The sequence below is a fragment of the Perkinsus marinus genome, assembly GCF_000006405.1.
Source record: "Perkinsus marinus ATCC 50983 genomic scaffold scf_1104296961726, whole genome shotgun sequence".
NCBI lineage: Eukaryota > Perkinsozoa > Perkinsida > Perkinsidae > Perkinsus > Perkinsus marinus.
The window spans coordinates 20,362-33,762 of record NW_003205702.1 but is presented as its reverse complement, the minus strand read 5'-3'; the positions used below and the strand labels follow the sequence as shown (position 1 = coordinate 33,762).

Below are 13,401 nucleotides of genomic sequence, written 5' to 3'. Positions count from 1 at the left end.
TTTTTCAGGTGAGCTCCCTGGTGAACGACCAGCGTGGCGAACAGGAGAGCTCAGTAGCGACGAGAAGCTCATGGCACCGCCTCCCACAGACGTTCCTGCTTGCACTCGGCAGTTTAATCAGACGCCTTTGAAGAAAACGCCTGCTGATGATTTTCTACAGCATCCTGTGTATGCTCCAAAAACCTTCGCAGTGCGGGAGAATCTTGCGGACCCGCGACCAGTTCACGACCTTCCTCCTAAGCCCAAGCCGACTGTTTACTCTAGTCCGTTTGGTGAAGTATTATAGTTGTTGTTTTATAGTCCTTTCTATTCTGACATAATTCGCTTTTGTAGTAATCTTGTATTCTCGTTGAGCTCGCATCTACCGTGTTATGTTCAAAGTTTATGACCTCATCAGGCGCGGTTCAATGCTATAAATGGTGAAGGTGTAGTCGAATCAGTAACTATTCAGGTGAAGTGTCATCCTCCATTGACATTGTGGAAACCGAGAAATGAGTTGAATCAACTCATCACCCCAGTTGATGCTCATGTTGATATTAGTTCGTGTCTTTGCGCTCCGGAATATCATCGATTCTGCAAAGATCATATAGCAATCACTGCAATCTCGATGTTATTCATGAGTGTGATTGTAGATAGAATATCTAGATCCCATCAACCATTGCCTCGAGTTCACTTATAGTTGATAATATTCGACCTCAGCAAGGCGTAAGAATCGTCTCCTATCAATATTTTTTCTGTGAAGGTCCAGGCTTGCATGGGGCAAATTCAAGCAAGCGTAACAAGTATCGCTCGTGCGTGCGTGGCGCACGCCATTGTGATCGACCCGAACCAGAAAGTGGTGCAACCGGTCGAGACTGAAGTGACAGCAATCTGGCTGTCCAGGAGCCTCTCGAGCCGGTTCCACCCTGGAATTTTGCTTTTACCTTTACTAGTTGTTTGGGGGACATTGCCTATGTGCCTGCGTGGCATGCAGTGCGTGCTAGGCAATGTGACTGTGGTGTTAAGCCAATGCACGGCGTGTTGTGAGGTTCGGTATTATCACCGCCCTCTGCTGCCTAGTTGGCTAACACTCAGTCTCACCCAACACTCCCAAATAACTAATACGATGCGGTGAAGCGTGCCTTGATGTGAATTCAATTCAAAAATTGGCCTAATTATAATTCACTGAATTGTTATTAGGACAATTCTCCCCACTTTACAACTCCACACCTGTGCAAATTCACATCGCATAACATAGGACAACGCATGGAGGATGAACACAGATAAAGATAATAATGATAAATACTGCTGCTACCAGCGCCCCGCACTCGAGATCGGCTTCACAGGGAAGTTGAAACCCTCAGTAGGGAAAGGCTTGTAGGGAGCTGAACAGTCGACTATGAATCTCAACACTAACAAGTGAGCTCTGGAAAATTATGAATTGATAAAACCAGTGAACAACGTTCTTCCGAACATTCCTGAACTACCTACTGATCCTATCGAGAAAATTTAACCCCTCAGAGAGAAAAAAAGCAGACTTTTGTGATAAGGAAACTCACCAAATGGAGCCTGTTGCCATACTGGTGGTGATGGAGTCCCCATGTAAGGTAGTGGTATTCCGATAGTCATCCTGGTCCTAGGTTGTGCTTGGCCGTGGACCGTGTAAGGAGCTGGAGGGTTGGAAAACGTCTGACAATAAATTTTCATCGAGAGCAACTTTCACGACTTTTCTCACCTCGAGCACACTTTGACGGCTTCGCTCCGCCTTTTTCACCGACTCCCTTTGCTGTAGTTCTTGTACAGGCTGTGGTTGCTGTTGCAAATCGCGCGCGCCCGAAACCACTTGTTGCTGTTTTTCGATCGTTCCCCCGCTAGAAGTCGCCGACTCCTACACAAGGGAGCATCACATAACACGACCAAATCAGTTCTCCTACCCGGGGCGACCTGTTGGCGTACTCCTCGAAAATAGAAGCTGCAGAAGCTGATCTCGCGGCTGATGCCGCTGTCGGGTTCTGCAGTGAACTGCGCCTTCGCTCCGCTCTCTCGGCTGAGTCCGTCTGAGGCAAACTACATGGAGAAACTAAACAACTTTTTCACCAAGAATGTACGTTTGAATAAAGAAATTACCCAAATATGATATATTTATAATATCCGATTACCTAATTATTAATACCATATTTTGTATTTTATTATATATTATCTACAATATACCTGTTTTAGATTATATTAACAGGTTCTCGATAGCATCAATGTGTGAGAGAGAGCGCTTTGCTCAAGTTCGATGACAACTACATGTACAGTGCGTGGCAATTTGATATGCAAATGTGTGTTATTTTTTCCGAGATTAAACTATATCGCATATACAATGTAACAATGGCTATGAACATATGTTGTGATGAAAGTACCCGTTTGGGACTGTGATGATAACGACAACTTGTTCACTATAATTTGTCCTACGAAATAACACACATTTGCATCGATCAAATTCACACACAAGAAATGCTCAGGAAAACACCATTCAGTTTCCCATTCACTGCTCTCAAATATTCAATCAACTACGACTAGATAGTATCTAGCAGATACCATCAAAAACCCGAAAGTAAGCTCACCTCCATTAAAGCTTGCACGCGTGGACACCATATTCCAGCAGCTTGTAAGCAGCTCACAGCCGACTGAAAATGTGAGATATCGAGCGCTCTCGAACTAGCCAGACAGGTGGCCAAGGCCATATACCGATGTAGCATCTGAGAAATAGTAGGAGGCCTCAACTACATGCTCATCGCGGCTCTTACTGCGCCCTTATCAAGACTGAACCGGCATGCTATAGGCAATAACCGTTTTCGCAGACGTATCGTGTACTGTGTGAAAAACCGTTTAATCTGAAAATGCGAATACAACGCAAACAAACAACAGGAAAGTAGTCGTCACCTCGGTCTCTTTTTTTGCATGGACGTCCACTCTGAACTTTTCAACTTCCGCACGGACCCTTTTCTCAGCGAGGAACTTGCCGCGTTCATATTGCACTGCATAAAAATCATTTCAAATCGAATCTGAAGCTTCTCACATTTTTTCAAATCGATTGAGTTCTCAGCCTTAAACGATCTAACCTCGGCGATCTCTGACAATAAAATAATAACAAGTAGATGTAAAATGTGCCGCTCAAATGCTCACTCGCTTTCACTCTTTCTTCGCTGCGTTCCCTTTTTTCTTTCCGCATTTGCGAGCGCTGAATCCACCCAGCACGCTCCTTCTCTTCCATCGCATCAGCCTCCAACGCCATTCGCACCCAAAGTGTCTGTAAAATCACATCATAAAACCTTGGCTGTGAAAGGCATTTCGGAGGCTCTACTCACCACTGTGTGGGAAAATATGCAACATGAAAATTCTGGGAAATTCTTGTTACTTTCTGTACACTTCTATAACTAGTGACTTACATGAGCTTCGCTACTCCTCTTCATCGCCTCCTTCAACCTTTGCTGTTGTACAAGTTCAGCTGAGCCATGCCATTCAGCAAAACTCGAATCCGGCACGAACCTGTCACCATTCGCTATCGCAATCACAAATCTATTTTTTCTCTCACATAGAAGTCTTCTTCCTGCGGATTCCCCTAGGGGAAGATGAACGCGAGCGCACCGTCGATTCAGAATTCAGCGGAGCGATGCTGCGCCTGTATTCCCTCTCAATCTGACAAACAGTACTTACTAGGAGTGCGTTTTTCTTATGCATGATTTTTTCATAAAAAGACCATAAACTGCTAATTCGTATACCTATATCACACGCAAATGTTCTGATGGGATATTTGAGAACCCGTCTGTTCTGCGTACAGCATCCCACACAGCATTGATCGATTAAAGATAGCTGTCTTCACTATCGTCCGCACGCACCGTCGGTAAAAATCCTAACTCAACACACATTGCTACATCTAGCCATATCGATTACTCGGGCGCGCGCTAAAGTCCGACAACTTGTACTCACCTTGGCTAGACCTTCCTGAAGGAGTTCATCCTCGGCATTCTTATGGTGGTGGCGAGCGCAAGCGATAACACCATCGACGTACCTAGAGTGTAGGCAAGGACACTAAGAGCCAGCATTTGGTCAACTACACATGATGAGGAAATTCTCAAACAATTCTAGCCAGAGTCGTGTATAATTTTTGAGGAAACTCCCGAGCCTGTTAGTGCTATCGCAAGCACGCCTACCCGCCACTTAAAGTCATAAGTGGTCGTTCCAGGGCTTCCAGTCGATCAACTGCTTTAGCGCGGAGCTGCTTTAGCCTTTGCTTTCCCTGAATACGTAGCAAATGAGAGCACTCTAATTTCCATACTCCATACCACTCCCGGAGCCTCTCCCGAAAGAATCAACTGATAGAGATAAAGTCGTACCTGCTCATGTGAATAACAAAAATGCACATCGTGAAACACTTCGCTCCGCTGTGTTCGAGACAAGACGATTCCAGTATGAAAACTAAGATTTCAAAGACCTTCCTCACGTGTTGCTTCCAATGTCTATTAATTCTGCTGAATGAAATTCTGCTGAATTCTGACGAGAATTCGAATATATTCGCGCCTTGCGACGGAACAGTTGTCAATTTTATTCATTTTCTTTGTGCGGAAGTGAGCGGAACATATACCGTCACTTCGCGTATTTTCACTACGTTCATTCGTTTTAATTATTTCTCAACGACTACACCAGTTGAGCTCTCGAGACACATACCATTCGGAAGAGTGTAGTTCATGTACCCTACAAAGATATTAAAATACTCTCATACCCGCCCTTTATCGTGTATTGGCCGCGAACGGAAAAATGCCCTCGCCGAGAATCGAACCCGCGACCGTCTCAAACAACGCGGAATCTGTTTCCTCGACGAGCTACTGCTCATCTGCTCTGCTAGCCTAGGGTTGTTATAGTACTGATTATATTCATTTATTACGTATTGTCAATGCGAAAAAATATGCATATTGTGAACTACATGTGTTGGTGACAATACGAAAATTCTGGGAGGAAATTTATTTCGGTACGCTTCTGCCTAAATTCCCATACGTAGTGAAGAAGTTCGTGAGCTCAGCTGGGAATTCTCAACACTGGAGTTTCACCCTTTCTACGTGAAGTGGCGTATCACTCTGTGAAAAACGCGATATTCGCGTTGATATGCAGTAGTCGTGAAATATATTTTTCACTAGTGTTTTTTATATCACTAGGGTAGATTTATCAAACATTGTGAATGCCTTACGTAATGCAATTCATGTAGGCGGCACAGATCCGAATGCCCCATGGGTCTTTCGATGTTGTCAAAGTCTTCCACGCCGAAATTCAGAAGTATGGCGCGACACAGGACCTGATTTCAATTCCTACAGAGCATCGTTCATAAGGAAACTACTTACGCATCGAGAAACGTCAGATTGGATAGTAGCAGGTTGCTGCGGTAGCTTGAATCTGTTGATGTCGAAAAAAGGCATCTGATCGAAACACCGATAACGGTTGCAATATGAGTTGGCTCCTTTCCTCAGCTGAGTCGAGTTAGAAACTCCACAGAAATCAGGAAAAATTTCCCGAAAATTTCCTCAAAATTTTCCCATTCCCATCAACACATGTGATCGACCATGTGCATTTTTTATCACAGTGAGGTCGTATTCCAACTCACCTTGAGTAGAGCCTCCGAAAGTTCAAGGTGCATCTCGCCGGTATCATCACTGTAAGTTCTCACCTGAAAATGGACAAAAATGTTGGTAAAATATGAAAGTTTTAAGGAAATTTTGGAAAATTCTTGTTGTTTTTTTGTACACTTGTCCGTTTAGTCATATGTAAATTTCATGAATATAGTGAGGGAACTCCTGAGCTCAGTTGAGGAAACCAAATATAAATCTCAAACTGTTCCTAAGAGTCCTCTACCACCCAAGAAATCAGTGTTGGAGTAGGAATATATGTTCACTATCCCTAGGAGTTTTCTCACTAATTATAGAATGCGGGTAGAAGGGTACAGAAACCAATAAGAATTTCCCAGAATTTTCTCAAAATTTTCCTATTGTTACCAACACTCCAGAAAATAATATATACACCATAAAGAAAATTCTACAGAAGTTGACTATAATGAGAATGCTTAGGTGAAAAATTCAGCGGAAATTTTCCATTTCGAATATGAGAATAACACACTCACCCGTTCAGGATGCGACTGTTTCCTCGGCAATTGCAATCTGTTGCTCCTATTCCCATCAGTAGACACCGAATTAGATCTATTATTCTGTTCCGATAACTTCAAACCAGGAGTGATCACAGGAACTTTCAACGACTCCACGACCTACCAAGAGTTTACAAGATGTTAGCAACGATTAGTGACTTACATGTGGTCGCATTCCAACTATAGGGTTGTTTATAGTGTGTCGCATTAGGAAATAAAACAACACTGGACTTTCACCCGTAAAACTCGGTGATATGCAGTAGTCGTGAAATATATTGCCTACTGTTGTTTTTCATATCACTAGGGTGGAACTCCTATATAACAATGGCTATGAACATATGTTGTGATGAAAGTACCCGTTTGGGACTGTGATGATAGCGACAACTTGTTCACTATAATTTGTCCTACAAAATAACACACATTTGTATCGATCAAATCCACCAGAATCTATAAAACTCCCCAAACTACTCACACTAGTAGAACCGAACCTCACATTAACAACACGAAAGTTGACCATGAACACAGGGAAACACAATATCGATCACTTACGACAAACTCATGGTAACATCTTTTTCCTTGGAATAGAAGCTCATAGAGTAATCTCCGCCTTCACGACCGAGGCCACTACAAGACAGAATAATGAATGTTCTCTTAAGGCAAATTAGATTTTCTAATTTTTATTTTTTTCCATTTTTCATTTCTTAGATGAATTAGATTTTCTAATTTTTAATATTTTTCATCCTTTCATTTTTTCATTTTTTTCATTTTTTTCAATTTTTCATTTTTTCATTTTTTAGATAAATTAGATTTTCTAATTCTTATTATTTTTCATTCTTCCATTTCTTCATTTTTTTCATTTTTCAGATAAATAAGATCTAATTTTTATTATTTTTCATTTTTTCTTTTTTTCATTTTTCCATTTTTTTTCATTTTTAGGCAAATTAGAAAGCATAGCATCTGACGTTATGTACGTCACCAGTGTTTTTCATATCACGGTCGTGAAACTCCATTATATAACGGCCCTCCCAAAAGCCCACCTTTGCTTAACTCCTCCAAAAGGCGTGTTGAGGTCCCTCTCCATCCACGTGTTAATCCATAGCATACCAGTATCAATATCTCGGGCTAGTCGATGAGCAACAGAGAAATCTAAAGTGGACCTTATCTGAATCTTCATCGGTCAACCTAAAGATTCTACCAGAGCATTTCAACAATAACATTTACTATTTTCTCCCGAATTTGATTCCAGTTCTCCTCAGCTGATTCAAAGAGTTCATGCCCGAATAAAAATTTGGTTTTATAACTACCCAAAATTTCGATTTCGAATTGCCCCGAGAAGATCATTCTATCAACACTATAATGCAGTTTCACCCTAGTGATATGAACAACACTAGTGAAAAACATATTTCGCGACTATCGCGTTGTTCACGGAGTTTTACGCCACTTCACGTAAAACGGGTGGAACTCCATTGCCGACATGAATTCTTCTGCTGCAGCCTCCACATATCAGAAATATTCGCATACCTTTTATCCAAATTGAGCCAGCCAGACCATAACACGAGCAATTCGCCAAACGTATACACTCCTCCTCAGTGGAAAACTTATGCACACTAACAACCGGGCCGAAAAATTCCTGAAAACAAGTAATATCAACTTCTTCAAAAATAGATTCCCCTTACTTTGTCAGCAACAAAGGCATGATCAACAGCTTCCAAAATGGTTATCGGATAAAATGCTGTGCCTGTCATAGAGTTGCACAATTTCTGTCCCCAATCTATTCGATTCTTTATAGCTAACACAGTACGTGTAAATTTGATCGATGCAAATGTGTGTTATTTTGTAGGACAAATTATAGTGAACAAGCTGTCGCTATCATCACAGTCCCAAACGGGTACTTTCATCACAACATGTTCATAGCCATTGTTACATTGTATATGCGATATAGTTTAATCTCGGAAAAAATAACACACATTTGCATATCAAATTCACACGCACTGCATTGTTCAACATCGCCATTACGTCAACTACCTTTTTTTAAAGACTATACGTCAAATTTCTCTCCCAATTATCGCGTCTCAGTTCCCACTTGTCCACACCCTATTATCATCTATCTAGACTATGTCTATACTGTAATATTCAATGTCCATCGCTATAGTATCATGGGTAGTAAAACTACTATCACATAATCTCCATAATAGTAGTAATATTCACTCTTGTGAAGTATTTTCCCATAACTTCATTTCAACTTACCATCATATGCATCAGGGCCGCCCAGGAGAACCCTAGCGCCGGGGTTTGCTTGCAACGACCAGAGAACAAAGTTATGAACTCTCCAGGCGTGTTCTCGCGAGATTAGCGGACCTGCAACAGTGTTGGAGTAGGAATATATGTTCGCTTTCCTCAGCTGAGCTCAGGAGTTTCCTATACAGTGTTGGAGTAGGAATATATGTTCGCCTTCTTCAGCTGAGCTCGGGAGTTTCCTATACAGTGTTGGAGTAGGAATATATGTTCGCTTTCCTCAGCTGAGCTCAGGAGTTTCCTATACAGTGTTGGAGTAGGAATACATGTTCGCTTTCCTCAGCTGAGCTCAGGAGTTTCCTATACAGTGTTGGAGTAGGAATATATGTTCGCTTTCCTCAGCTGAGCTCAGGAGTTTCCTATACAGTGTTGGAGTAGGAATATATGTTCGCTTTCCTCAGCTGAGCTCAGGAGTTTCCTATACAGTGTTGGAGTAGGAATATGTGTTCGCTTTCCTCAGCTGAGCTCAGGAGTTTCCTATACAGTGTTGGAGTAGGAATATATGTTCGCTTTCCTCAGCTGAGCTCAGGAGTTTCCTCACTAATTATAGAATTCTAGTGAAGTGCGCAGAAACCAACAATTTTTTCATTGGCACCAACACATGTAGTTGACCATATGCATATTTTCCAGACTGCTCACCAGTAGTAGTAGTAGGTTCCAGCGGATCTCCAATTCTCAGCTTAGCAGCCTCCGAAACGAACGCTGAAGTGAATCGATCATAAATTTCCTCGTGCACCAGCAGACGTGAACCACATAAGCAAATCTGAGAATCCAATAATAAACTCTTTAGTGTAGGAAAATATGCGCATGGCAATCCACAAATGTTGATGACAAGATGAAAATTCTGAGGAAATTTTTGGCAATTCTAATCAATTCCCGTACATTTCTATGTATTCGTATAGTAGCGTGCATATTTAGTGAGGAAGCTCTAAAGCTCAGCTGAGGAAAGCGAACAGACTTTTAAGCAATGCAGCGTTTTTCTGGAACTGAAGATTGATCATGGAAAGTCAACTACATGTGTTGGAGAATTTTGAGGAATTTTTCGTTAGTGTTTCCTATACACGTAGTATTGAGCTATATATTCGCTCTTCTCAGCTGAGGAGTTTATATATGAATTCGGATAATTCAAAATTTTCACCAGCATTTTCTTATTGTCATATGTGCATATTTTCCACAGTAGTTTCTATACGAACTCGTACGTAAACTCCTACAACTAGTAGAGAAACTCCTGAGCTCAGCTGAGAAAAGTAAACATATATATAGTGCAGAAATCAGCAAAAATACGACTCTAGCAGACCTAATCCTACCTGGCCTGAGTTTGCAAATGCACTGCGAACAACAGCAGTCATCATCTGTTCGCTCTCGATAGGAGCATCCCTCCACACTATCGTTGCATTTTTCCCACCGAGCTCGAGTGATAATTTTTTCAAGTGCGGCCCCGTTAACTGACGACATATATACACACTTTTCTTGTCAAAAACCAAACTCCACATACACCGGCTATTTTCCGACCAGTTGTAGTTCCTCCCGTAAAAGACACTGCTCTCACCAGAGGATGCGTACACAGAACCGCGCCGAGATCTTCACCTGCTGAATGCGAATGCTCACAGCGAATGTTTTCATATTCATATTACTACAGGTGTGCCGATTTGATATGCAAATATGAAAAATTTGTAGAAAAAATCATTTGCGTGACGACTCGGATCACACTGTAATGCATCGAATGGCGACAAGTTAGTTATCAAATATTTTACTATAGTCTTATGTTATAGTTTGATATGCAAATGTGTGTTATTCTCGGAGATTAAACTATATCGCATAAACAATGTTAACATTGCTATGAACATGTGATGTGATAAAAGTAACCTTTCGAGACTGTGATAGCGACAAGTTGTTCACTATCAATAATCCCGGAATAGAAAAAACGACGCACATTCTCCACATTTGCATATCAAATTCGCACACAATGTAAATGTACAACAATAATTTTACTCCACGGATACCATAGTATCCTCAACATATACGCATGCCTCGGCTCAGCTGCTCTCTTCGGAGTTGCTTCTGAGTCCGTAGTTATACTCTTGTACTTAAACTTTCGTACGCGAAGTGGCGTAATACTCTGTGAAAATTCCAATATTCTCGGTGATATGCACTAGTCGTGAAATATATTTGTTCACTAGTGTTTTTCACATCACTAGGGTGAAGAAATTCCATCATCCGCTTAGTTTCTAAAGGGTATATTTTTACCTCTGCCGTTAACCACATTAATAACTCCTCTCATTTTAGGTCCTATCGTCGCATCAGATGATATCAGCTTGACGAGCTCAGCCAGAGTAGACGACGCCAGTTCCGTGGGCTTACATACACATGTATTGCCCGAAGCAATGCCTGAATGGTTACAGTAGAAAAGAGCAGAAAAAAGGTGAAAAACGGCAGAAAAAAGTAAAAAAAGGTAAAAAAAAGTGAAAACATAGAAAAAAAGGAAAAAAAGAAAGGTAAAAAAAGGGGAAAAACCATAAGTAAGATAATAGAGTCTCTCATTATATCTTCGCTCGCTATCGATCCCTATGTGTAAATTTGATATGCAAATGTGTGTTATTTTGTAGGACAAATTATAATGAACAAGTTGTCGCTATCATCACAGTCCCAAACGGATACTTTCATCACAACATATGTTCATAGCCATTGTTACATTGTATATGCGATATAGTTTACTCTCGGAAAAATAACACATGTTAATAACGGAAAAATATTTTCAGAATTGCAGCGGAGCGATGCATGAGAGTTGCTCAATAACACACACTGTGAATCCGCCCAAAGTAGCGATCTTACAAGGAGCTATTTTCCATGTCATCAGATACAGTGGCAGATTCCACGGCGCGATCAGCACGCATACGCCCAGAGGGCTTCTCTTGGTATAGCTGAGCACATCTGAAATTACTAATAGCAGTGTATAGGAAACTCCTGAGCTCAGGTGAGGAAAGCGAACATATATTCCTACTCCAACACTGTATAGGAAACTCCTGAGCTCAGGTGAGGAAAGCGAACATATATTCCTACTCCAACACTGTATAGGAAACTCCTGAGCTCAGGTGAGGAAAGCGAACATATATTCCTACTCCAACACTGTATAGGAAACTCCTGAGCTCAGGTGAGGAAAGCGAACATATATTCCCACTCCAACACTGTATAGGAAACTCCTGAGCTCAGGTGAGGAAAGCGAACATATATTCCCACTCCAACACTGTATAGGAAACTCCTGAGCTCAGGTGAGGAAAGCGAACATATATTCCCACTCCAACACTGTATAGGAAACTCCTGAGCTCAGCTGAGGAAAGCGAACATATATTCCTACTCCAACACTGTATAGGAAACTCCTGAGCTCAGGTGAGGAAAGCGAACATATATTCCTACTCCAACACTGTATAGGAAACTCCTGAGCTCAGGTGAGGAAAGCAAACATATATTCCTACTCCAACACTGTATAGGAAACTCCTGAGCTCAGCTGAGGAAAGCGAACATATATTCCTACTCCAACACTTGCCAACCCAACCAGCCTCCTCACCATAATAGCCTACCTGGTCTCAAAGAGCTACACGAGTTTTCTTGCACGCGCAACTTCGCCGCAAAATAACGGAAATTTTCCTCAACTCGCGACACGTCCACATTTCGAGACTGAAAACATACCCGTAAATCTTGCTCATCTTGCCAAATCTTGCATTTCCTCAACGCATCTCTACTCACCACGCTCAACGGCTTGCCCGTGTCCTCAGTTTCCAAAGCCGCTAATTTCTCCTTGTTTTCAGCGACGAGATCAGCAATCCTCTCGAGAACTTCAGCTCTTCCATTTCGGCTCATTTTAGACCAATTTCCTAATAATTCCAGAAAACGCAATATTTTCCAAAAAATTCCATTTTTTCCTCAGCTATTGGAATATCGGTTTTGCTCGGATTTTGCTCACTCGTAAACATGAGAATTTACATACGACTTCGGGTAAAAGTGCACGAAAACCGACGAAAATTACGGAAAAAAATACATATTTTCCCACTACTATTTTCACAGATCCATCGATCCTCCTGTATTTCGACGCCACCAACACTCACACTACCTCCTAGAAAGGATACGTATTTTCCCACTACTACTATTTTCACGGGTGTATCGATCCTCCTGTACTTCGACGCCACCAACACACACACTACCTCCTAGAAAGGATACGTATTTTCCTACTACTACTACTACTATTTTCACGGGTGTATCGATCCTCCTGTACTTCGACGCCACCAACACACACACTACCTCCTAGAAAGGCCTTATGAGCCGACTCTATCGCACCCACTGCATCATCCACTACCGAGGCTCTAACATACCCAACAACCCGACCATTAGCTGGGTTAACATTTTCGAGCAACAACCTAGATCCACTACTCACAGTAACACCTAAAAATGACAAAACAAATCACACCATTACAGCGGAGCGATGCAACTTTACCATCGACGAAATTCTCTATTATTGGTAAACCTGGTTTTGCATCATCAACAGAAACCCGCCTGGGAACATTAGGAGGTAGAACTACATATTCTACGCCTGCCCTTGATTCAGTAGTCACCTGAAAAACTGTTTTCAGTGTTGGAGTAGGAATATATGTTCGCTTTCCTCAGCTGAGATCAAAGGCTTCCTCCGAATAGGAGTGTACAACAAGAATTTCCCGAAAAATTTTCATACTGTCACCAACACATGTAGTTGACCATGTGCATACAATTTCGGGTAAAAGCAACAATAATTTCCTCACAAATTTCATCGCCTATTTCGAATCTTACCATATCCTTCCTAGCCAGTTCTTTCACCCACGGCGTTGACGAGGGAATATGATATTCGATCTTATGGTCAGCCATAGGAGGGAATAAGGAATACTGAAGACCTGTGTGGGGGAAAATGTGCACATGCTCAACTA

At 41.7% G+C, this 13,401-nt stretch overlaps 3 protein-coding genes across 3 annotated transcripts in view; 1 reads left to right on the top strand and 2 right to left on the bottom strand.

Moving 5' to 3' along the window:
* The window catches only part of Pmar_PMAR023065 (hypothetical protein), a 1,165-nt gene extending 808 nt beyond the window's left edge, over positions 1–357 (top strand). Inside the window, exon 3 of the mRNA XM_002772218.1 lies at positions 9–357. Within this exon, the coding sequence (XP_002772264.1) occupies positions 9–286 (278 nt within the window). The 3' untranslated portion in view covers positions 287–357. The remainder of the gene's footprint in view (positions 1–8) is intronic.
* Positions 358–1,290: 933 nt separating this feature from the next.
* Positions 1,291–6,362, bottom strand: Pmar_PMAR023064 (hypothetical protein; the record flags this gene model as incomplete). The annotated part of the gene is made up of 17 exons (XM_002772217.1): positions 1,291–1,364; positions 1,539–1,668; positions 1,715–1,867; positions 1,914–2,036; positions 2,589–2,723; positions 2,772–2,858; positions 2,908–3,002; positions 3,044–3,097; positions 3,151–3,274; positions 3,414–3,513; positions 3,560–3,663; positions 3,955–4,036; positions 4,179–4,264; positions 5,361–5,435; positions 5,621–5,683; positions 6,134–6,274; positions 6,318–6,362. The coding sequence occupies 17 exons, from the start codon at positions 6,360–6,362 to the stop codon at positions 1,291–1,293; spliced, it is 1,671 nt and encodes a 556-aa protein (XP_002772263.1).
* Positions 6,363–6,699: 337 nt separating this feature from the next.
* Pmar_PMAR023063 (2-hydroxymuconic semialdehyde dehydrogenase, putative) lies at positions 6,700–13,342 on the bottom strand (the record flags this gene model as incomplete). Its single annotated transcript, XM_002772216.1, has 13 exons — positions 6,700–6,778; positions 7,192–7,300; positions 7,676–7,825; positions 8,402–8,512; positions 9,089–9,212; positions 9,757–9,894; positions 9,945–10,036; positions 10,697–10,837; positions 11,282–11,457; positions 12,180–12,321; positions 12,746–12,886; positions 12,939–13,056; positions 13,268–13,342. 13 exons carry the CDS (start codon positions 13,340–13,342, stop codon positions 6,700–6,702), a joined length of 1,596 nt encoding a protein of 531 aa, XP_002772262.1.
* Positions 13,343–13,401: the final 59 nt, after the last annotated feature.